Source organism: Oncorhynchus tshawytscha, linkage group LG05, assembly GCF_018296145.1.
Source record: "Oncorhynchus tshawytscha isolate Ot180627B linkage group LG05, Otsh_v2.0, whole genome shotgun sequence".
Taxonomy (NCBI): domain Eukaryota; kingdom Metazoa; phylum Chordata; class Actinopteri; order Salmoniformes; family Salmonidae; genus Oncorhynchus; species Oncorhynchus tshawytscha.
The window spans coordinates 49,419,369-49,442,730 of NC_056433.1; the positions used below are offsets into that span (position 1 = coordinate 49,419,369).

The 23,362-nt window shown below is 42.0% G+C and overlaps 1 protein-coding gene and 1 pseudogene across 1 annotated transcript; both read right to left on the reverse strand.

The window, feature by feature from the left end:
- Window positions 1-1,132: 1,132 nt before the first annotated feature.
- Window positions 1,133-2,160, reverse strand: LOC112251544 (annotated as a pseudogene).
- Window positions 2,161-2,231: 71 nt separating this feature from the next.
- Window positions 2,232-16,312, reverse strand: LOC112250738 (phosphatidylinositol 3-kinase regulatory subunit gamma). The gene is made up of 12 exons (XM_042322028.1): window positions 15,796-16,312; window positions 15,295-15,496; window positions 14,527-14,606; window positions 12,887-12,992; window positions 12,640-12,738; window positions 12,276-12,456; window positions 11,753-11,878; window positions 11,511-11,653; window positions 11,194-11,370; window positions 9,396-9,467; window positions 9,096-9,290; window positions 2,232-7,120 (listed from the first exon to the last, which is right to left on the reverse strand). The coding sequence occupies exons 1-12, from the start codon at window positions 15,917-15,919 to the stop codon at window positions 6,928-6,930; spliced, it is 1,698 nt and encodes a 565-aa protein (XP_042177962.1). The 5' UTR covers window positions 15,920-16,312; the 3' UTR covers window positions 2,232-6,927.
- Window positions 16,313-23,362: the final 7,050 nt, after the last annotated feature.

Consider the following 23,362-nt stretch of genomic DNA (forward strand, 5'->3'; position numbering starts at 1 on the left):
GTTGACAAGAAGTTGATATTCTGCCATGACTGTTGCTTTTTCCAATAGCTTCAAAATGACCCCAAGTTGGTCATCGATGCATGTCAAATATGTTGGTAGCTTGAGGGTTAAGCTTTCTGGATGAAGGCTTGAAAGATATTTACAAACTGTTCATACAAAACAATGAACCTCAATTTGTTAGCATTGGGTTTATTTATCAATACATAGGGAGTTATTTAACACAGTATTGTAGAATCACACTGACAAAATATATATATTTTTTTTAATCTTTCAATTCATGAAATACAGTTCAGCAACTGATGTTTTTGAAAGACCATTCAAGTTAATCAGGGAAGCTGGTACTTATATTGTAACAAAATATTTCAAAACATGACTGTTGGTTTCAGTACAAACGCGTGTCTAGTTTCTTCTGGGCCCCAGTACAGGCAGGGGGCTTACCTCCCCGTGGACAAATATGGGTGGTCATTACATTTTAGCTCAGCCCATGACCAAGTACATGTTGACCACAGTTTATGACTTTAAATGGAATTCATATTAAACCTCAAACGAGTAACCCCCCTGCTACTCACCTTGTACATTTTGCAGACCAAGTTGAAAAGCGATGACATTGCTTTGTCCTGAAAGTCATCCGTGTATTCCTGCAAAGCAGCAAAGGAGGAGGAAGTGGAATGTCAATGTACAGGCTTGACATCGGCACAGTGTTTAATTGCATGACCGGCTATACACTTAAGAGTTTTAAGTAGCATTGTATCCGCTCAAAAAAACATTACTCGGTAACCCCATTGTTGATAAACAGTAGATACTCACCCCTGGTTGTACTATAGCCATGTTATCTACATTGTGCACCTAGTTTCAGTCCCGGAACGGTCTTCTTACCCCATTAATAGTCACCCAGGGGACGTGTGTTTTGGCCGGAGCTTTGGTCTTCAGGGCGTTCTCATGCATCAGTTTGAAGCCGAGCTCTCCCTTCACACAGGACGTTACACTGTCCCACATCATGGAGGGGACGTGCAGCTGTAAGCACTAGAGAACAGAATGCAACCAGAGCCCTTGATGTAAACAAGTGCACAAATGCATTTTGAATGACGAAAAATGCAACAGCTAAAACATTAAGTTAAAAACAGTACAATACTCACAGGTTGGGCAGCATCAAGAACGTTAGCTGCAGATTCCATGCAGTAAATGACTTGGAATGCTGAGTACCGACCCACTGAATGTAGAAAACATGCCTAAGCGGAAGGTATGAAATCATGAATGAACAATATTTCAGGTTACAAGCAGTTTGCCATTTGATTGGCAGGCGCACCTCAATCATGTTACCATGACACTCTGGTTCTCCATGTTGACAGGTGAAGGGAGAATTCCCTGATGGAAGCTCCTGTGAAAGAACACCAGGAATAAGACTGCAGCATTAACACAACACAAGATTCACTTCTGTGATTACAGTTGATTTCTCTAATGTTCTTATTCACTCAGTAGTCTAACTGAACACGGATCCATCAAAAGGCCTAAACGGAGGTACAACCTGAACTTCACTTTTTAAAATGTGCCCTACTGAACCTGACCCAGTGCTCTCCACTTCGAGAAGAGGCCTACCTGTGCATTGCCGTAGGGCACCAATTTGACGTCCATGATGTCGTGGAGCATGGCCCAGGTGGGAAAGAGCTGCTGGGTGAGGAAGGCCCTGCAGCCTGGACACAGGCTCTCAGTACAGGGTCACCTCCACTCGGGGTACCGCCAAGTTGGGCCTGGTGGCATTGAGCTCTAGACACTGCTTCTGAACCTAGACAGGATCCATGAACGCGTGTGATACATGTTCAGGGAAAGCACGTGTCGTGGAATCATTCTAATCAAAAGGAGAGACTTACATTTCTTCAAAAACAAGTCCACTTTAATATTTAATTACTGCAGTAATGGAGCTTGTCAACTAAACTAGCCCCCCCCCCCATTGGTGATTCGTTGAGAGCCCAACCAGCAGGACTATACCACAGCATTTTATAGCAAAGTCCCTCCTGGATGTTCATGACAAACAGATGTATGGAATGGGTCACAAGGATAAAATTTGTATGAAAGATACTAATAATTGACAGCAAACAGTACATGCTGTAAAAACTGTGTAATGTGTCAATGTGTAAAAACCAGTCTGGCCCCCAGCTCCATATTGGAGCCATCCCCCCCTGGTTCCCCCAGTACAGAAGCATTAACTCGTGCTATGGAATGCAGTCTTGCTTGGCTTATCACCCAAAGACATCGTAAATCTTCTGTCAGCATTACATCTCCCAAAGGCCCATCCTCAGTAGAACACACACAGATTAAAGTGTTCTAAGAACCTCCTATTCTGTTGCATAAAACAACCATTTGATGCAATAACAGTATTATAACATAATCTTGAAATTTATGTTCTCACACACGGCAGGCTTACTGTTTCAATTAGACAAATAATTACTTGCCTGGAATTTACCTGAGAATGAATATTGTGGGAACCAAAACAACTTTTCCAATCCCCAGTTACATGTTGAATGTTTAGAAATCATAGTAAAATGGAGGGCTTTGAAATTCTCATGAAGACACATTTAAGGGCTTAACTTGAACCGAAACAAAACAGCTTGTTGGCGTCACATTTCTCATTGACATTTGGCTTCAGTCACATGCCCTCACGAAATGTAGGACCTCTGGTGCTCAATTTCAAAAGCATGACTCATTCAATCATGGACAGGGAACTCTTTGAACATCAATTTAAACTGAACCCACAATCCTGGAAATCAATGTTTGGGAATATGGGATATACAATGACATTTACATATATTGCAGGAGAATGTCTTAATGCTTGGTGATATTACACACAAAAAGGACATTTGATTTTTGTAGAAAAGGACACTTTAATCATTCAACTGCGACAGATGAAATACTTCAAGCCAGAATCAAGAAAAGAAAAATCTTGAATAGATTTGATAAAACAAACCTAAACTGAGCCCAGCAGTTGTCATTATAATAATGTCTCAGTGCAGTTATTCAAAATTGATGATCATCCTTGATGATCCATTCACAAGCCGGTTTGGGCTTCGACTTTCCTTGGGATTTCTTGAAAGTAGAGCAGAAGAAAAAGACAAACACAGGTGCAAACGTCATGTTGCTTACAGGTACTGAAGCCAAAGCCTTCCTTGACACTTATCTCAGACAACACTCTGACCAATTTGAAAAGCCAGTGGGTTGGAGCTCCTCCCACCAATGATTACGATCATCCTCGGGATGTGCTAACGAGATGGATTTTTGTGACCACTTGAGAAGCCAAACTCTCTCATTGGACATCCCACAGCAATTACAACAACCATATCATCTCTTCAACCACTTCTCTTTACGTAGAGACAAATTGGTTGGCAAAACAGGCAGAAGAACAAACGTAAAACTTAGGCCAGAGTAAAAGCCTTCTTAATTGATTGGTTAATTATCAAATAGATAATTAATAACATACATACAGTCACAACAACAAAGCAGTACCTAAATAAAGCAGTCCATCATCAGTAGTGACTAACTTCACAGAAAATGGCCAAGACAACAGTGAGGAACATCATAGACCATCTGATCACATTTTGACAGTAGATATCACAATTCTCCCAACGTTTACACTCAATTGCCTTCTGAGCAAGGGATTGCTTTTCAACAGAAAACTGTCGGTAAAAATTTCAACAAAAAGGTATTTAGACAACTATACTTTTTAAAATAAATGGTTAATTTAGTCCTATACAAAACTACCAGTCTAACAAATACAACATGAAAACATACCATTGTTTATGTGCAGCCAGAAAGTAATGCAATAACAATTTTACAGAGTTGGACTAATGCTGCTTACAGTCAATTTTAAAGTGCATTTTGCAATGTTTTGGGGGGGTTTTCCATGTTTCAAAGTACTTAACTCCAACCTATGTCAAGGTTGTATAAATTACAGTTTCACAAATGCAAAAGTTAAAAACCAAGCAGTCTTAAAAACATTTGAAAGTCAAGATACAACAAACACTACGACATAATGTCATTCTAGATATGCTTTTGAGCAGACAAATAGATCGTTAGAAAACAGTCTTTTTAATCTATTTGCTTATTTAGAGATTGTAAACACATTAAATGTAAATGTAAAGAAGATCCAAAAAATTCACATTAGCTTCTTCAATTAAATCTGTTCAGGTTATGTTGAACAAATAACAAAAACACTGAAACACAGACGGGTTTAACGGCCTTTCATAAAACCCCATTTCAAACAGGCCCTTAAAAGTGCCTCTTCAATGATGCCATCCTTGTCTTACAATGAATGAGATGTCCACGATGAGGAGTGTTACTGCCCTATCATAGCCGGTTATTGTAAATAAATAAATGAGCATGTTCAAGTCCAATTGTAATAAAACTCCTGAAGCATATGAATGTCTTTGTGGTGCATATACAGTTCCAGATTATAAATATTGGCAAGGCAACCTCCCGACTCAAACCTCAAACATTTACCCACTCACACACTTTCTCTCACAAGCTGAAGAAGCGTTTGGTGTTTTATGCTGCACTGTCATAACAGTCTGTGGGGCAATCAATGGACGATAGTCATAATCTCCAATATGGGCCCAAGCACACAGAAAAGGCCAGGGGAGATATATAACAATTCCTCTGAGCCTGGCTCACGTTGAAAAGACTGTCTACACGTTGGAGAACAAGCATAGTCTTACACTTGCAAGTGCAATTTCAAATTCAACCGGAAACTTGTTTGGGAAATTGCTCTCTCTATTTACATACAGTGCTCTCTCACATGCCCCCCCAAAAATGCAATCTCACAGTTTTCAAAGATCCTTTGACCTGAAGGGTAGCCTAACTGAGCAGGACTCTGGCTGAAATGCTATGCTCAGTAAATAGTACACAGACTATTCATCTGTCATCTCTCTCCAGAGAGACCTTTTCTCCTAACTACCAGATACACATAAGAAACAGGTTTACCAGATTAACATAACACACAAAACAAACGATGTTGACAGTTATAAAACGTACATTTTCACCAATCCCAACATGCTGGGCAATTGAATCACTCCTAATAGTGAGCAGTAAAATGCACCAATGCAATGTCATCATAGTATACAAGACATCGTCCACTTCTAGCACCAATAACCCCGTCACCCCTTCTTCTGGTTAGGTTAAGAACATGATAATAATACCATACAATATCTCTAAATCAAGTGAGATTCTTGTGTGCAAAAGCTAATGATTTATGACCTTCTGTGTCCCTGCCTTTGGATTTCTACCTCAATATCTCCTCTGGTCTTGTTTAAAGGTCTGATTCATACACGACAAATGTGAGGGTTATCAATGTCGATAACGAGGCGTCATCAAGTTGTCTCCGAACTCGCTGCATAGTACTAATCAGTTTGTCAAAGTAGTTTGTTCGAAATCTAACAAGAATATCTTGTGTATGTTAGCATCACAAAACAGATTTGGAAGCTTGTGTCCTGAGAAATAAGTGCATTCATAAAGTGTGTCAGGTAAGGTCCAATGAAGGAAAATGCGTTTTGAATCATTGAAATAGGCTACTTATACCTTAACGAGAGACTGACAAATACCTCAGTTCATACAGCATACATAACCTAATGTCAACAGGAAGCAACTCATCCCCCGACGAGATTTACCAATGGTCGACTCGAAAAATGTGAACATAAATCCATTTTCAACATGGACAATTCCAACACCACCATCATACACACACTAATGGAGGGGTGGGCAAGTTTCATCTTCATAGTGTCTTTCCTTTAAATCAGCAACTGATTGAGACCTGGGAAACCAGAAGTGTGCACTCTGAGCAGGCAGTGGCAGTAGTGCCAGGTACAACTCTGAGGGAGTTGCCCATCTGCTCCAAGGCAATCAATAGTGAGGTCCATTTCAGATTTCCAGTTTCACACACAGTGCTATACAAAACACTTGGCATCTGATTGGGGCCAGGCATCCACACGGACTCTGATTTACAGAGAAATAATGGAAGACAGAGGATTAGAACAGAAGGCACTTTCACCACCATATGTTCCACCATGTTCTACTGTGAAAGGGCACATAGCATGAAAGGTTACACAGAGAGCAGATAGAATGCTTTCTTTGTGTGTGTGTGCTACCCAACGCTGTGGATTTTGTGTTTGTAGTAATATGTACTTGAAGTAAAGAAATAAATCATTGACAGTTAATAATTACTGTTCTCCCTCAATTAGCCACAAAATTCCTAGTTTGAAAGCAACTGTTTTTCTGGAAGCTGTGCTGCGCCATTTTCCCCAAAATCCTCCCCCTCCTGTGCAAGCCCCCTAGTAATTTGAGTTCAACCAATGAGCTTCAGCCCCTCGCCATGTCAGTAACAGCTAGCAAGTTGCAAATGAGCGAGACAGAAAGGAATGACGTGGTGCACTAGACGTAGTACGCAATTTTGGCTTGTGAGCGCTTCTTTCAGAACTGTTGGCTAAAAAGTAGTCAAAAGTACGGGAGAATCCCTTTAAGCATTTTACCACAGTGGACAATGTGAGCAAGGCTTAATGTAAACAGAAAAGCGCTTGGCAGGTCTTTTTGTTCTCCATGTCTTGAATATCAAACCCTCTCGCAAAAAGCCCCTCTTTAACTGTAGAAAAAAGTTGCAGAAAAATAAAGAAATACATTTCAAAGTCGATTTCAAAAGAATCTACAGCAATTACTTTTTTTTTGTTTCTCCAAAAAACGGTGTAGTGTTGTAGAGATTTAACAAAAATAGAACATGTGAATGTGCTCTTGCATGTCAAAATCCACTCCGCCCTCCCCCTCCTCTCAAACCCAACGCGCAGAAAGCCGTTTGCTTTTCTTGTATGGGAAAAGTGAGGGTTTGTGGTCTTTATTAGTTCTGTGTGTTTCCTCTGTGTGTGTCAGGCCCTGTCCGGGTTATCTTGCGTCTCATCTGGGTTGCTGCTGGGTTAGGACAGGACATGCCAGAGTTACATTCAGCAAGTCATTGTGCTGGACCAGGGAGGTGTGTCTATAGTGAAGCACCAGCTCTCTCAGGGAGCTGTATAGGTCGTAGGGCTCAGCAAAGCCGTAGCCCGTGGAGGTCTTGAATATCACACAGTGCTTGATGTCCCCGTCCACACTGCATGTACAGATATGTGAAGTCAAGAACAGAAGCTTTGGTTAGCCGAAACACAGCAGTAAAAGTGATATTTCACCCCAAAACCACAGATTGTCAAATGTTTTTCAAGACCTCAGAAGTGGACTACTATCAAGATCTACACGCCATAAACGTTCCTGCTACAGTGGTTCCTTACGCTGGACGTGTTTGTGGTAGATGGTGGCAGATTGTGGTAAATTGCCTCGTTCTGTCATTGCGCCACACTATCACAAGGGGGAGGTAGAACGCTGGCTATGCTTTTGGTTTCTCTCCCTCCCCCTGCAAAAATAATTGCTTTATTTACCACAGTGTTTTCCAGACCTGAGCTATTTATTAATTTACTTATGAACTGTACTGGTTTATTTAGGCAACTAAATGTATGTTTAGGTTGGGCATATTTTGTAGGCTATTTGGCAGCAAAAAGCTTTTTGTAGCACTCATTTGCGGCTTTGGATCAAAATAAATAAATACCAATACCATTCCCAAATGTTCTGCAATCCCATAGGTTTGGACAAGCTGAATCAGTTGTGTTACTGCTTGCTGGAACAAAAACCTGCACCCATAACGGCCCTTTGAGGATAAGATTGGCCAACCATGTTTTTAGATGGTCCCGATATTTCCTATGCATTTGAGATTTTCAGCATCTCGGCAGGTGAGGCCGGAAGGTGAGGTGAGGCCGGAAAACATCTGATAAACCTGGCTAAATCCCACCCAACTGCCGTATTCCAACCCAAATCATTCTGTGTTCACTAAAGCCTTTTGTTCACACGGCAAGCCTTAATGCTCAAATCAGTTTTGTTTTTCAAATCTGTTTTGGAATACTGACTGTCAAACAGCAAGTTACAAGTCACCAAATTGCATTTGTGTGTGTTCAGACAGCAGTCATTTGCTGACATGGTTATGCTAGATGTAATCCTAATGACGGGTATGTGTGCAGTGGTGTAGTTTGATTGGTGGTGGTGCTCGTGCTTCCTATCACTCAGAAATGATGTAGCTAGCTAAGGTGGTGACAACAATGCCTGCCATGGACGTCTCCCAGTTGCTTTGAATGTTCAAAATGATAGTGTAAGAAAACATGTAAAGCCTCAAAGGATAAGATGAACTTTCAAAACAAGTCCTTTTTGGCTAGCCACAGCAGTCAACTAGCAAGCTAGGTAGCTGTTTAGCTTTCTAGCACATTCACTGATTTGTTTGTAAACGATTAACAAGCTAGTTAGATACCACATGTTATTGTCAAACTGTCAACAGAGTAGCTAGCAAGCAACAATATATGCCAAATAACAGTCTAAAAACCACACAAGGGCAAATAAATTTGATTTGACCGTACAGACACAAGTCGCATGGCCAGGAATCAGATTGGTATCTGATTTTAAACCACCTACAAAGGTGGTTTGAAATGTGGTTTGAAATATTTGATTCCATGTGCTTTTTGGCTGTTCAGACTGCAAGGGGGAAAAAAACAGATTGAAATCGGATATGCAATACAGATTGCGGAAAAAATCAATAGTTACATATCGGATATTATTTTTGATGATATATCATATCGTTTTGGCAATATCGCAATATTATGTTTGCGCTAGTTTTCTGTACCTGCACCAAAATGCCAGTATTCTTCCTTCATAGCCTGTTCTCCATCTTCTTTTGAAATAGGGACCAAATATGTTTTCAGCACTTTAATTTCGATGACTGAGCTAAACTTGTTTTCTCATGGCTCTCTCTTGCCACTCTGCAGAAGCAATATTTTGTAACATTGAATTGCAATAAAATCACAGTATTGAATCATAATACATATAGAATTGTGAGAATCGCAATACATATCGTATCAGCACCTAACTATCATGTTAATATTGTATCGTAAATTCCCAGCCCTTATATGCAAATTTTTTTTTTTTAGTCACTTCAAACTGCCAGTGTTAACAAGGCTTTGCAGACCCCAGGTCAGGCTAACGGGACTCACACTACAGAGCAGGCGTAGGAGCCCTTCTGGGACTGGCTGTCTCGGATCAGGAAAGTGCCGTCACCCTTTCCCCTCAGCAACTCCTCGGCTTGGCTGCGCGTGATGTCGCCCACGTACCAAGTGCGCTCGTCGAGGTGCGGCAGGTCTTCCTCCTCATCCACCAGAGAATACAGGCTGGGAGGTAGAGGGGAAGAACTGCAGACATGGGGAGGAAAACAGTGTCAATACGATACACGATACGACATGATAATACGTGGTAATACATTACAACTGGCTAAAGGCCACGTTGGTTTCACTCACCCTTCCATGTCATTTTTGATCCCCAGCCACTCGTTAATCTTCTTCTGTCTGGTGCCCTTCTGATTGAGCCACCTGGGACGTTAACACAAGCAAACTGTTGGACTGCCATGTTCCTAAATATTGCTGTGTGTGTGTGTGTGTGTGTGTGTGTGTGTGTGTGTGTGTGTGTGTGTGTGTGTGTGTGTGTGTGTGTGTGTGTGTGTGTGTGTGTGTGTGTGTGTGTGTGTGTGTGTGTGTGTGTGTGTGTGTGTGTGTGTGTGTGTGTGTGTGTGTGTGTGTGTGTGTGTGTGTGGTAGAAGGGTATAACTGACATGTTCATCGACTACAGCTCGGCATTCAACACCATAGTACCCTCCAAGCTCGTCATCAAGCTCGAGACCCTGGGTCTCGACCCCGCCCTGTGCAACTGGGTACTGGACTTCCTGACGGGCCGCCCCAGGTGGTGAGGGTAGGCAACAACATCTCCTCCCCGCTGATCCTCAACACTGGGGCCCCACAAGGGTGCGTTCTGAGCCCTCTCCTGTACTCCCTGTTCACCCACGACTGCGTGGCCATGCACGCCTCCAACTCAATCATCAAGTTTGCGGACGACACAACAGTGGTAGGCTTGATCACCAACAACGACGAGACGGCCTACAGGGAGGAGGTGAGGGCCCTCGGAGTGTGGTGTCAGGAAAATAACCTCACACTCAACGTCAACAAAACTAAGGAGATGATTGTGGACTTCAGGAAACAGCAGAGGGAACACCCCCATCCACATCGATGGAACAGTAGTGGAGAGGGTAGCAAGTTTTAAGTTCCTCGGCATACACATCACAGACAAACTGAATTGGTCCACTCACACAGACAGCATTGTGAGGAAGGCGCAGCAGCGCCTCTTCAACCTCAGGAGGCTGAAGAAATTCGGCTTGTCACCAAAAGCACTCACAAACTTCTTCAGATGCACAATCGAGAGCATCCTGGCGGGCTGTATCACCGCCTGGTATGGCAACTGCACCACCCTCAACCGTAAGGCTCTCCAGAGGGTAGTGAGGTCTGCACAACGCATCACCGGGGCAAACTACCTGCCCTCCAGGACACCTACACCACCCGATGCTACAGGAAGGCCATAAAGATCATCAAGGACATCAACCACCCGAGCCACTGCCTGTTCACCCCGCTGCCATCCAGAAGGCGAGGTCAGTACAGGTGCATCAAAGCTGGGACCGAGAGACTGAAAAACAGCTTCTATCTCAAGGCCATCAGACTGTTAAACAGCCACCACTAACATTGAGTGGCTACTGCCAACACACTGTCAATGACACTGACTCTACTCCAGCCACTTTAATCATGGGAATTGATGGGAAATGATGTAAATATATCACTAGCCACTTTAAACAATGCTACCTTATATAATGTTACTTACCCTACATTGTTCATCTCATATGCATACGTTGATACTGTACTCTATATCATCGACTGCATCCTTATGTAATACATGTATCACTAGCCACTTTAACTATGCCACTTGGTTTACATACTTATCTCATATGTATATACTGTACTCGATATCATCTACTGTATCTTGCCTATGCTGCTCTGTACCATCACTCATTCATATATCCTTATGTACATATTCTTTATCCCCTTACACTGTGTATGACAGTAGTTTTTTTGGAATTGTTAGTTAGATTACTTGCTCGTTATTACTGCATTGTCGGAACTAGAAGCACAAGCATTTCGCTACACTCGCATTAACATCTGCTAACCATGTGTATGTGACAAATAAAAATTTGATTTGATTTGATTTATAACTTACACCAGGTACTGGTCTCTAATCTTTTTCAGCTGCACGAGGTCCGTATTCAGGCTACTCATCTTCTTATCGATCTCTCGGTTGTCCATCGCATGCTCCTTCAGGTCCTGCCCTAGCTTCCTCTTCCTGTCATGGATCTCAGTCACCCGCGACTTCAGCTTATCCCAATTACTTTGGATTCTGGGAGATGGAGCGGCAACATTGTTAGATCCCCCACTTTAAAATCATGATCACGACCAGCTTGATAGTCAATCAGAGAGCTAGTTCAAAGCCTGTATCACAACAGGAAATTCCTAGAGCAAGCAATGTATTGTGGATACCTCTCAGTATCTTTGCTGTTTCCCTCCCTGAGGAACTGGTCAATGTTCTCCTTGCTATAGCCTTCTTGGGTCTCGCACTGCTCCTCGGAGATCTTGATGGTCTCGTTGAAGGCCTCGATGGCCGTGCGGTTCATCTGTAACTCCTGATGTACAGGGAAAACAGACGATATTGTGCTCATTTCAAATGCTATGGAGCCCAGACCCAAATGGGACAGTGAAAAACATAAGTGTTGGATATGTACCTGAGAGGTGCGAGTATACTCTTCATATAAGACGTCATATTCCCGGCTCGTCTCCTGGCAATGTTCGTGGTACACCTTCAGTTGCTCTCCTACTGCTTCCACGCTGTCCCCTGTCACCACCTGATCCTGGAAACAACAGAGACCACAAGTCACTAACTGACCACAGCACTTGAGATGTTGAGATAAGGTGCATTCAATATGGGCTCAGTGCATTTCAAATAGAGAAGGGCAGCAAGCAAACTGTTCTCACCTAAACAGAATTTTTGGGGGACATTTCAGACAAGCGTAAGTGCTCTTGGGAATGCCATGGGTTATTTTCCTTCACGCAATGTGCCATAAGAAATGTAGGGCCTTCCAGAAAGCATCGGAGTGCTGTTCGAAGGCTACATTCCTTATCTCTTATAACATCTCTGTTTAAAAACCAAGGAGTCCCATTAAGATATGGCCCAGAAGCCAAACCAAGACTGAGTCCCTTCAGAACAGGATACAGAACACTATAATAATAATAACAGAATGAGCCTACCTGCGGATATTTGGAGATTGGGTACAGTAGCCGTGAGTCCAGCTTGGGGTTGTACTGGGCCAGCGACTCATGGTGATAATACAGGATGAGTTCCACCACAGAAGCAAAGGTCAGCGGCTCAGAGAAGCCATACTTGCCTCCTTGGTGGAAGATCTTGATCAGCTGGTTGTTTCCTCCTTTCCTAGAAAAGTCCCGAGACGTTGTTCAACATTACTGAGGTTCTGTGAAAGACTCTGGAATCTATCCAAAATGGTAAAATGCCATTGCACTTCAAATGAGTGACTAGGCAAGCTCAAACTTGGAGTGTATTTTAGGAGGGACAAAATAGTCATTTTTAGAAAGACTTCATTATTAATACCCTTACCTGAGAGTCAATGTATATTCTCCTTGCACCTTGCTTGAGGCATCTCGGACCAAGAAAGTGCCATCTGGTGTGTCTCTCATCTTGTCATTCACCTCATCTCTGGAAAAATGTATACAAATATATAGCATGATTCTGTAATTAAAGATGGTTGAGTAAGACGAGTGACAATATTTTCTTCTTGAAACAGAAGATCGTGGTTTCAACTGTAAATAACCAAGTGTGGATATCCATTATTTATACATTTTACCTGGAAATGTCTCCCCAGTACCACTCTGCATCAGCCATCTTGCTGCCATCCCCATTGACGACAGAAGATGCCATGGCTTTGGTTTTGGAAGGCTTGGAAGGTAGGGCTGTCAAAGGAATCAATAGGTGGTGGTGTTACAAATACAGTGGGACATCCAATCAAAACCTACCCAGGAGGCAAAGATGGGTTTTTAGTGTAATAACCTTATTAAAACCAAGTATAGAGTTTATTTGTTATAATTAATTGGTATTAGATTTAAAAGATGATCGAATTGCTCCTGAATTGTAATGTCATTAATGCATTTATTTTTTATAAATATTTATTTAATGTACAAGTGAATAGGCTGATTTACTTTTAAATTTAAGTTTTGATCAATAAGGTAGCTTGTTAAGCTGTGGCCAATGGGAGAGTTGACCTGGTTAACAGGAAGCCTGGGAAAAAGAGACGTTGAAAAAAAGAGGGAGAGACATTGACAGAGAAATGTAGAGATATTATCAGTGTTGGTGAACAAAAACTATTGTAACGACCTACTTCTGACACCAATGTAATGAAACAGCAGGGAGCAGGTCTCGAACCCTCGACCTTCCAGCCCGAAGTCCGGCGCGCTATCGACTGTACCGCAAAAGTATGCTCAGACGGCAGAGTCGATTTCCGCGCTTATAAACCCAGGGTCATTACACTATGAAAGACGATAAAAAATAGAACAAAACCCATCTCTAACGAGTTTTGAAGGGACATACGGATTTGATTTGATAAGAGTTATTATTATTTTTTGTTAAGAAACACTTGGAGGCTGAAGCTACCGTCGCGTCGTGGAGGTATTTGACAGCTCTATGAAAGAAGACAATAAAAATAGAACAAAATCCATATCTACCGAGTTTTGAAAGGACATACGGATTTGATAAGAGTTATTATTATTTTTGTGAAGAAACACTTGGAGGCTGAAGCTACCGTCGCGTCGTGGAGGTATTTGACAGCTCGAGGTTAGCCTAGGATAGTGCGAGACCTGGAGGGAATTGCTTGTGGAAGATTAACGAGTTCATGTTTCCATGGGATATCTGTTGCTGCTAAGGAGTACTGTCGGCATTGATAGCTGTGCTTGCTGTGGATCTTGTGAGGACACCTGCTGGGAACTGCTATACTTCAGTGAGGAAATATCAACGAGTAGTGAGTAACTACAACGGTGGGGCGCTTCGGGACTTTTATGTATGGCATAATGTTTTTGGAGCACCAACGCGCGCCAACGGGTTGGAAGTAATTTTGGACATGGGTTGTGCACGACTCATTGGGGTTTATTCTTTTGATTAATTTTGATGTGGTACATTGAAACTGTGATAATACACATCTTTACCCTTATGTCTGTTGCATTGGTGGAGTCAATTACTGTTTCAGTTTAATTTAATGCATGGGAAAGCACATCCTTATATAACAACAAAAATCTATAATCATTCTATCTGAAGTTAATACTCTGTCATATCCTTAGCGAGTTTACAATAGGGATTCGTATTGGAGATGTCCTTCTCACCTAATACCCCATGCTGTTCAGATAATCTAAGGTAATATGGTGAGAGTCACATTCGAGCCTGGTGAGGGGGTTACATTAGTGAGTGTGCTAAATTGTTGTGAGCTTGTGTTTTTACCTGATGACATCTGGTCCAGCTCCCAGGCCCTTGCCACCAGCAGCCTCTCTAGCACCTGAACCTGATGACCTTCTTCTGACCTGGACACAAATAAATACACTCATACGTAAGTCATTCAGAGGACGGTTGCTGTTTGGGGTTTTAGGCTGGGTTTCTGTACAGCACTTTCAGATATCAGCAAGGGCTATGTAAATAAATTGGATTTGATTTTGATTTGATGGTGGAAAGCTTTGCTATTACAATGAATTAAGGTAGATAGAGTTGTTCAATGCGATAAGGGGGTGGGGGGGTTCATATTTTACATTAGTACCAGATGGATGGGTGCCATAATAGGACTTCAGTTACTAACATGTGGGACATTGGAAAGGTGCTGAGGGGACGTATACTCTGCTGACTATAGAGAATAGTGTTATGGAACAGACAGGTGTTATGGCTTCAATCTCTTTCTGGCTCCATCTGAGGCCCATTCCTACAGCTAGAACTCTATAGACTGACAACAGCATGCGCTCAAGAAGATGCTGGCACTGTTAATGCATTCTCTTCCTCTCTGTGTCTGTGGGCTGGCCAGTGTGTCTCTCTCCCTCTCTCGCTGGCACAACAAAGCCCTCGTGGAAGTGGCAGAGGGACCTGCCGTATATATGAAGATGGCAGGTTTTTAATCCCCCTTCACGATTAGTCTAAATTTGAGTTTAAGTAAAAACAAATATTTTGTCTGAAAGTTTTATGACCAACATAGGTACAGTATTTTTGTTTAAATGTGAAACTGACCCAGTGGTGAGCAGAAGAGGGCTGAAGAGGAATGCGAGGGTGTGGGGGTCCAGGCCGTTGTGGGCCGAGCTCTGGCCGTTGTGGGCCAAGCCCTGGCCCACTCGGTCCAGGTGTCTGAGCAGGTAATGCAGGCTCGGCAGGGGCACAGCCGGGGGCTCCAGAGCCTTCAGCAAACGCCTGCCTATCTCTCCGACGGACAACTCTTGGATACAAGAACCAGCAAGGAGATTGAGTGACACAATCTTAGTGCCTTGGCTGTGAGACACAATGGTAAGTAAGCAACATTATTTTCTATCCAATGCTAAATAAACATATTTTGCTTTGCATTTCTAAGGGATTTCAAAATATACACAATTCTTTTGACAGTCCTGATAGTGTGCTTCAATGATGGCATTTAAATAGTTTTCCTTAGCTTTGTTGGCCGCCAAGTAGAATATGCTCCTTGCATCAGTTCTTGACGAGATACATGAAGAAGCATGTGAGTGCTAAAGGTGCTGTTACCTTCTTCCTCTTGCAGGGTAGTCTTCAGGCTGGGATAGATAGACTTTGGGATGACAGGGGATGGCAGGTCCTGCAGGAATCCCATCAGGGTCTCTGAGAGAGCCTGGGTGTCGTACTGGCCCATCTCAGGACCAGAGAGCTCTGTAAAAGACCACTTTAGTCGTTAATTCAGACACTGCAGAGTCCGTTTGTGTACATCGCTGGTTCTCCTGTTCTGTGGTAAGGTCTCCAGAGAGTGTTGTTGTGGTGTGGCAAGTGTTACTGGTGCGGCTAAGTGTGCTGTCTGGGAGACAGTGTCCAGACTCGTCCTACGACAGGTGACAGTGTCTGAGTGCCTAAAATAACGTCCTCCTTCTCTTCCACCGCTGCGACAGGCAGGCCGGCCAGACTGGCTGGGTGCTGTTTACTGCTCTGTCACGCCTCAGCTAGCAAACAACAGCTGTCTGAAAAGGCCTGCCTGGCTCGGCCGAAGTCTCTCTATCTGAGCAGATAGACTGTGGGGAAAGTGTCTGGCATGTGTGAGCACAAGGAGGGGAGAATCTGAGTTGTTCTATCTGTCTGTGTCATGTTAAAGTTATGTGTGGGTGGGTGGGTGGGTGGGGGTCTAGCTTACACCTGTTCTGTCTGCACATGCAGCAAGTCCCAGGTCACATGAACTCTAGGAACAGCCTCTTCACGTAAACAGATCTTACAAAACACACACTGTTCACTTTCTCCAGTTGAAACAAACTGTCATGCAATTATAGATATACACGTATATCAATCGGAACATGAACTTGTAGAGACAATTCTATTGCATTTAATGCAATCGTACTGCCAATTTTACTGAGTTCCTCTGAGGAAATCAGTCAATTGAAATAACTGAATTGGGCCCTAATCTATGGATTTCACATGACAGGGAATACAGATATGCATCTGTTGGTCACAGACACCTTTAAAAAAAAAAAAAGGTTAAGGTCGTGGATCAGGAAACCAGTCAGTATCTGGTTTGACCTCCATTTACCTCATGCAGCGCGACACCTCCTTCACATAGAGTTGATCAGGCTGTTGAATGTGGCCTGTGAAATGTTGTCCCACTCCTCTTCACTGGCTGTGTGAAGTTGCACAATGCCATACACGCTGTCTGCCATCTTCCCGGTACAGTTGAAACCGGGATTCATCCGTGAAGAGCACACTTCTTCAGCATGCCAGTGGCTATCGAAGGTGAGCATTTGCCCACCGAAGTCGGTTACGACGTTGAACTGTAGTCAGGTCAAGATCCTTGTGAGGACAACGAGCACGCAGATGAGCTTCCCTGAGACGGTTTCTGACCGTTTGTGCAGAAATTATTCGGCTGTCTCAAGACGAGCCCGCAAATGAAGAAGCCAGATGTGGAGGTCCTGAGCTGACATGGTTACACGTGTTCTGCGATTGTGAGGCCGGTTGGACGTATTGCCAAATTCTCTAAAACAATGCTTATGGTAAAGAAATTAACATTCAATTATCTGGAAACAGCTCTGGTGGACATTCATGCAGTCAGCATGCCAATTGCATGCTACGTCAAAACTTGAGACATCTGTGGCCTTTTGTTGTCCCCAACACAAGGTGCACTTGTGTAATGACCCATTGGAATGGATGACTCTATCCGACCATGGCAACAAACTATACCAACTTGTGTAGCTCAGCAAAAGATGAATGTAAGAACAGCGCATGCATGCACAGACATAAGGTGTAAGAGAGGAAGTGGGTCTTACCAACATTCAGGCTCTGTCTCTGACTGCCAGCAGCCAAGGAGCCAGGTGGCCTATTCAGAGTCTCACACTCCAAACCTGCACGAGTTTCTCACACACACACACACACACACACACACACACACACACACACACACACACACACACAAGTTAACTCACCCTTCTGAAATAGTCTCTTCTCTCCTGGCATGCCTGGATTAGTGGGTCAGTAACACATATATAAACATCCAGAATACATCACCCGGAGCTAAAAACACATGGGTGAGACGCTAACTGGAACACGGCGCGTTTCAACGCTAACCTGACCTTTGACATGCTACCCAGAGGCCAAGGAGCCCCTTTTAGGAGTGCTAAGTCTGAAGGGTCTAAGACCAGATGGCGGGAGGAAAGGTTGACTGGTATTCAGGAGTAGAGGTGTGAGCGGAAAGGTGAATTCCTATCATATCCCAAGCGTCTCACCTAGCTGATAAACACTTTCAAAAGTCACTGTTTCTATACCATTGGGATCGAAGTCGATCATAAAATCTAAATAAACATATGTATATATATGTCATGTCATGCATACAATATCCCCTACCAAAGCATTGGTTTACATGTAAGTATGGATAACTGATACATTCATGCCAAATTGAAAGCACTATGTGGCATATTTTCTGAGCAATGCTGCCATTTATCTTGGCAAATTCCCTGTACTAAAACACCCCAGAATCAAGTGTTCTGATATTACACAGCCATCTTACCTTTTCTCTCAATGGCCTCTACCAACGTCCCCAAAGTGAAGGGTGGGGGGGGATCATTTTCTGGAGGAGGAAACAGCTGGACAAACTCATGAGCTGAAGTCCCTGGAAGACAAATAGGATTTTTGCATTTTTTTTTGCCATTATTTTACCAGGTAAGTTGACTGAGAACACATTCTCATTTACAGGAACAACCTGGGGGATAGTTACAGGTGAGAGGTGAGGGATGAATGAGCTAGTTGTAAGCTGGGATGATTAGGTGGCCATGATGGTATGAGGGATAGATTTGGAATCTAGCCACGACACCAGGGTTAACACCACTACAATAAGTGCCATGGGATCTTTAGTGACCACAAAGAGTCAGGACACCCATTTAACGTCCCCTCCAAAAGACTGCATCCTACACAGGGCAATGTCCCCAATCACTGCCCTAGGACATTGGAATATTTTTTGGACCAGAGGAAAGGATGCCTCCTACTGGTCCTCCAACACCACTTCCAGCAGCATCTGTTCTCCCATCCAGGACCAACCCTGCTTAGCTTCAGAAGCAAGCCAGCAGTGGGATGCAGGGTGGTATGAATTTGCCTAATCATCCCAGCTTGATGCCACCCTGCATACCACTGCTGGCTTGCTTCTGAAGCTAAGCAGGGTTGGTCTTTTGTATACCACCCCTACCTTGTCACAACACACCTGTTAATTGCATTCCAGGTGACTACCTCATAAAGCTGGTTGAGAATTTGCAAAGCTGTCATCAAGGCAAAGGGTGGCTACATTCAAGAATCTCAAATATAAAATATATTTTAATTTGTTTAACACTTTTTTGGTTACTACATGATTCCATATGTGTTACTTCACAGTTTGGATGTCTTCACTATTATTTTACAATGTAGAAAATAGTAAAAATAAAGAAAAACCCTTGAATGAGTAAGTGTGTTTGAACTTTTGACTGGAACAGTATGTATTTGAATCTAGCCTATTATAGGCCTATAATAAACTATTCTATGAAGATGCGCTTATTATCCCAAATGGCCTTATATTGCGTAGCCTATTTGAAGGTCAGTTGGCAATATAACAAGCTATAATAAGTTGTTCCCTGTTACAAATGGTAACAGGAACCCTGCTTGGCCTAAACAGTACAACTTTGTATCAGCCCCTTCAAAACTCCCTAATTCTTCATAACATCCCTCACACAGGTCCACTGACGTCGGTATTTGCCTACATATTCAATCTTAAGTATTTGCTTTTCAAAATCTAATATTCCCATCACTTGTTCTGATTGTTTTCTCATAACTCTTTAGGCCTACTAAAGTGGTTCAGACCAATCCACTGCTCATAACCTATATCAATCAGCATTGTGCCAGGTGTCTATCTTAGTAGGCTATAGTTTGTGAACTTTATAATGTAAAATTCTATATTTTGTTTATAGCATGAATATATCAATTGACATCAATACATTTTTGTAAAACAACTAGTACAGCATAAGCTGCTGTAAATAGGCAACCTAAGTTATTGTCCTTCATCAGCCAGTAAGCTTTAACAGGACATATGTCCTACCGTTTGAAATGATGGTGTAGGGTACAATGTACTGCTGCAATATATGGGCTGGGCAACAGTACATTCCACTCAATATCAGATTAGCAAGATGATGTTGTATTTACAATGTTGCAAGGAGCAGCAATGGCTTGCCGCATGCTCCACCAACACTTTTTATTACATCAAAACAATGGATGGATTGAAACACACACTCAGAGCTGTTAGGGCTTAATGCATTTATTAATTAACAAGTAACTGAACGTAGCCATTTTTAGAATGAATCAAACCACCGTTTTTCTTCGTGTATAAAGGCTCTCCAAACCTGTTTTGTATGATTTAATAAATACTTTCATAAACTTAAATAAACATAAACTTAAATAAACAAGATCAGAGTATTTTTAAATGTAACGGTGCTTCAACAGATATGAATATTTAGATGGATTTCATTCATTGATGCCAAATATTCTGAATCCGTTCTCTCGATATATTCTATTGAGTCTGTCAACAAAATATTTAAAGGGATGGCTCAAGATAAATGTACTGAAAACTCCAAGAGAAAATCTGTTGGCCAGCAAGTGGGTTTTCAGCATCTGAATTAGATTTATTCAGCACGTGCAAGAGAACCACGCATATAACCCTTAAGCACCTTCATAAGGTAAGTCTGCATTCCAAACAAAAGGCAATGAAGAAATTTACAAAACGGCAAGCTACCGTGGACTTCAGGAAACAGCGGAGGGAGCAACCCCCTATCCATATCGACGGCACAGCAGTGGAGAGGGTGAAAAGTTTTAAATTCCTCAGCGTACACATCACAGACAAACTGAAATGGTCCACCCACAAAGACAGTGTGGTGAAGAAGGCGCAACAGGGCCTCTTCAACCTCAGGAGGCTGACGAAATTTGGCTTGTCACCTAAAACCCTCACAAACCTTTACAGATGTACAATTGAGAGTATCATGTCGGGCTGTATCACCTCCTGGTACGGAAACGATGTACAAGCGCGAGAGGTCTGTTCAGCATGTTAAGAAAAATATAGTTTACTTAACTAAAGATAATTTGAAGGGAGTTCACTACATCCAAACTTCATCGTTATAAATTATTATATCTAAATCTGAAATGTTATAGAATACAAATTGCAACAACAGATCAGGTTGGGGTCATATATTAACAGAATGTGTAATTTAGCCCATTAAACGTTTTCAGTCAGACATTCACGCTTGCCATACAGAGTTGAAATATCTAGCTAACATTTTGAATTGAATAACATTGCTTGTAAACATCAGAGCTGTAACGATTTGACGCTTTGGTTAAAAGCAAGTACAAACGCATATAGTATTCACAACGCAGTAGCATTAAGTATGTACTATATATACAAATGAGCACAATGTTTTATGTACTAAAAGCAAACTTATGCCGCATCGAACTCAACACCAGATGCTGCTAATAGCACACCCCATCTGAATCGCTTTAAAATCGATGCGCCCTGAGTTTGTGTTATTAGTACAAATTAACATAACCGCTTATTTGGTTGAAGCTAGCTAGCTAGCTATTTTACAGTGAGAACGAGGTAAGTTATTGGACAAGAAATGACAAATAATCTAGTATTTTCTGTTTTTCAGCCCGCATATTTCTAAACGTATTTTATTTCAATCAGTTACGTATATTGGTTCAACTTCTAGACAGGAAGTGATATTTTTTCGCTCAACAGTATCTTGTATGCTATCGTTAGCTTTTTGGTTCCCGCCGGTTGCAACCCCAGTGAACATTGGAGCCTTTTTTGCTAGCTGCGCGGCGTTATTAATTATATAAAAAGACAATAATATCAATTGTGTAAGCACATGGAAATACTTTTTAGCAAATTATTGAGGTATTTATTTCATGAATTAAAAGTGTCTGACTGTGAAACTCAATCTCCCATGATTCCGTAGTTCCGAAACTGACGTTTTATCATTTGTACCGGAACTGACCATTGTGTTCGTTCTTATTATACCTGTGGTTGTGTTGAACACCGCACGCACCCAACTTAAAATAAAGAATTACTCTGCACAGAATACATAACATATAACAGAATGATCTATTTGGCCTTTTAATTAGATATTTGATGGCGTAGCTAGTTTATTTATGGCCTGTGTGTCTCCCATATAAATATGATTACATAGCTAGACGTATCTACACATATTAAACTGTTAACTGTAATTCTCTTTTTGCTGTCTGTATATCAATTGTGTAAATATGAATACACATCTAGGTCATAGATAATAATATTAGTTTTGTTCACAACTCAGTGAATTAAAGCAGATAAATAACAAACATTTGAGTGTTAACTATGGAGGCTTTGCCTTTTGCTTTTGCACAATATAACGCAGTTCCCACAATAATGAAAAGCAACCATCCACAATGTATACCAATGTACTTCTATCATGTGTGAATCTACTATATATATATATATATATATATATATATATATATATATATTTGATTGTCTCACAGTATATGATCACACGTTTAGTTACATTTTTATCTTTCTACGTTAACATACAATAATGTTTATGTTCACACCAAATAGAGAAATGAGCTTGAGCAAAGAGCGGGATGCGGCACGGGTGGCATTTGAGGGGGCTCTTCGAGAAAGCTAAAGCAACGCATTACAATTTCAACATGTAAGTGATATTTCTTCCCATTTCCACAGTATATTTTTAGGGCAGTTGAATTGTGGGTACATACCACAGTTGTTGTGTTGTAATTTGAATCGCAGATATATTTCCATTCTATGTTTGAGTTGCATGAATACCTTAGGATCAGAAAGAGCGAGCTGCAAAGCGACAGTCACCTGCTCCTGCCACAAGCCTTGCCCCTGTCCAATGGATAGAGAGGGACAGAAGAGCCAACATAATTCACCAGAGACCTGGACTAAGAAGGCCTCAAGCCATGGTAAGTGTTAGGTGCCCTTTTAGTTGTGTGTTTGTTTACACATGTAAAGTGTAACCATTTTTTGTAAATAGATAACATATGCCAGTCCTGGCTGCCTCATGTTAATTCTATATTATTGTCAGCAAAAGTCTCAGCGGAGGACATGGACCTTCCCAGAAACAGGTGACCATATTGCATCTAATGGCTGGGGCGAATACTGCCTTAAATAGAGCTTAACCCTGGGGCATCTGACCCTAAAACAGTGTTTCCCAACCCTCTCCACTGCCCCCCCCCCCACCCAGAAGTTTCACATTTTTGTTTTAACCCTAAATTGCCATACCTGATTTAATTAGTCAAAGGCTTGATGATTAGTTGACTAATTGAACCATGTGTGCCAGTTAAGTGTTAAAACAAAAATTTGAAACGTCTGGAGAGGCCGAGGAGAGGTTTGGGAAACCCTGCCCCAAAAGAACCCCAAGGGAGATGCCAAGAGTGAAATCTCCCTCGGGGGATTTCTTAATAGACTTATCATGGCTAGGATCGTTACACTACTCCCTCAGTTCAGAAAACACAACCTGTGCTTCTCTATCACAAATCCCTCACGCCTGAACAGGACATGCTTTTGAGCATCATACACTGTCCTACTTCTGCTCATCAG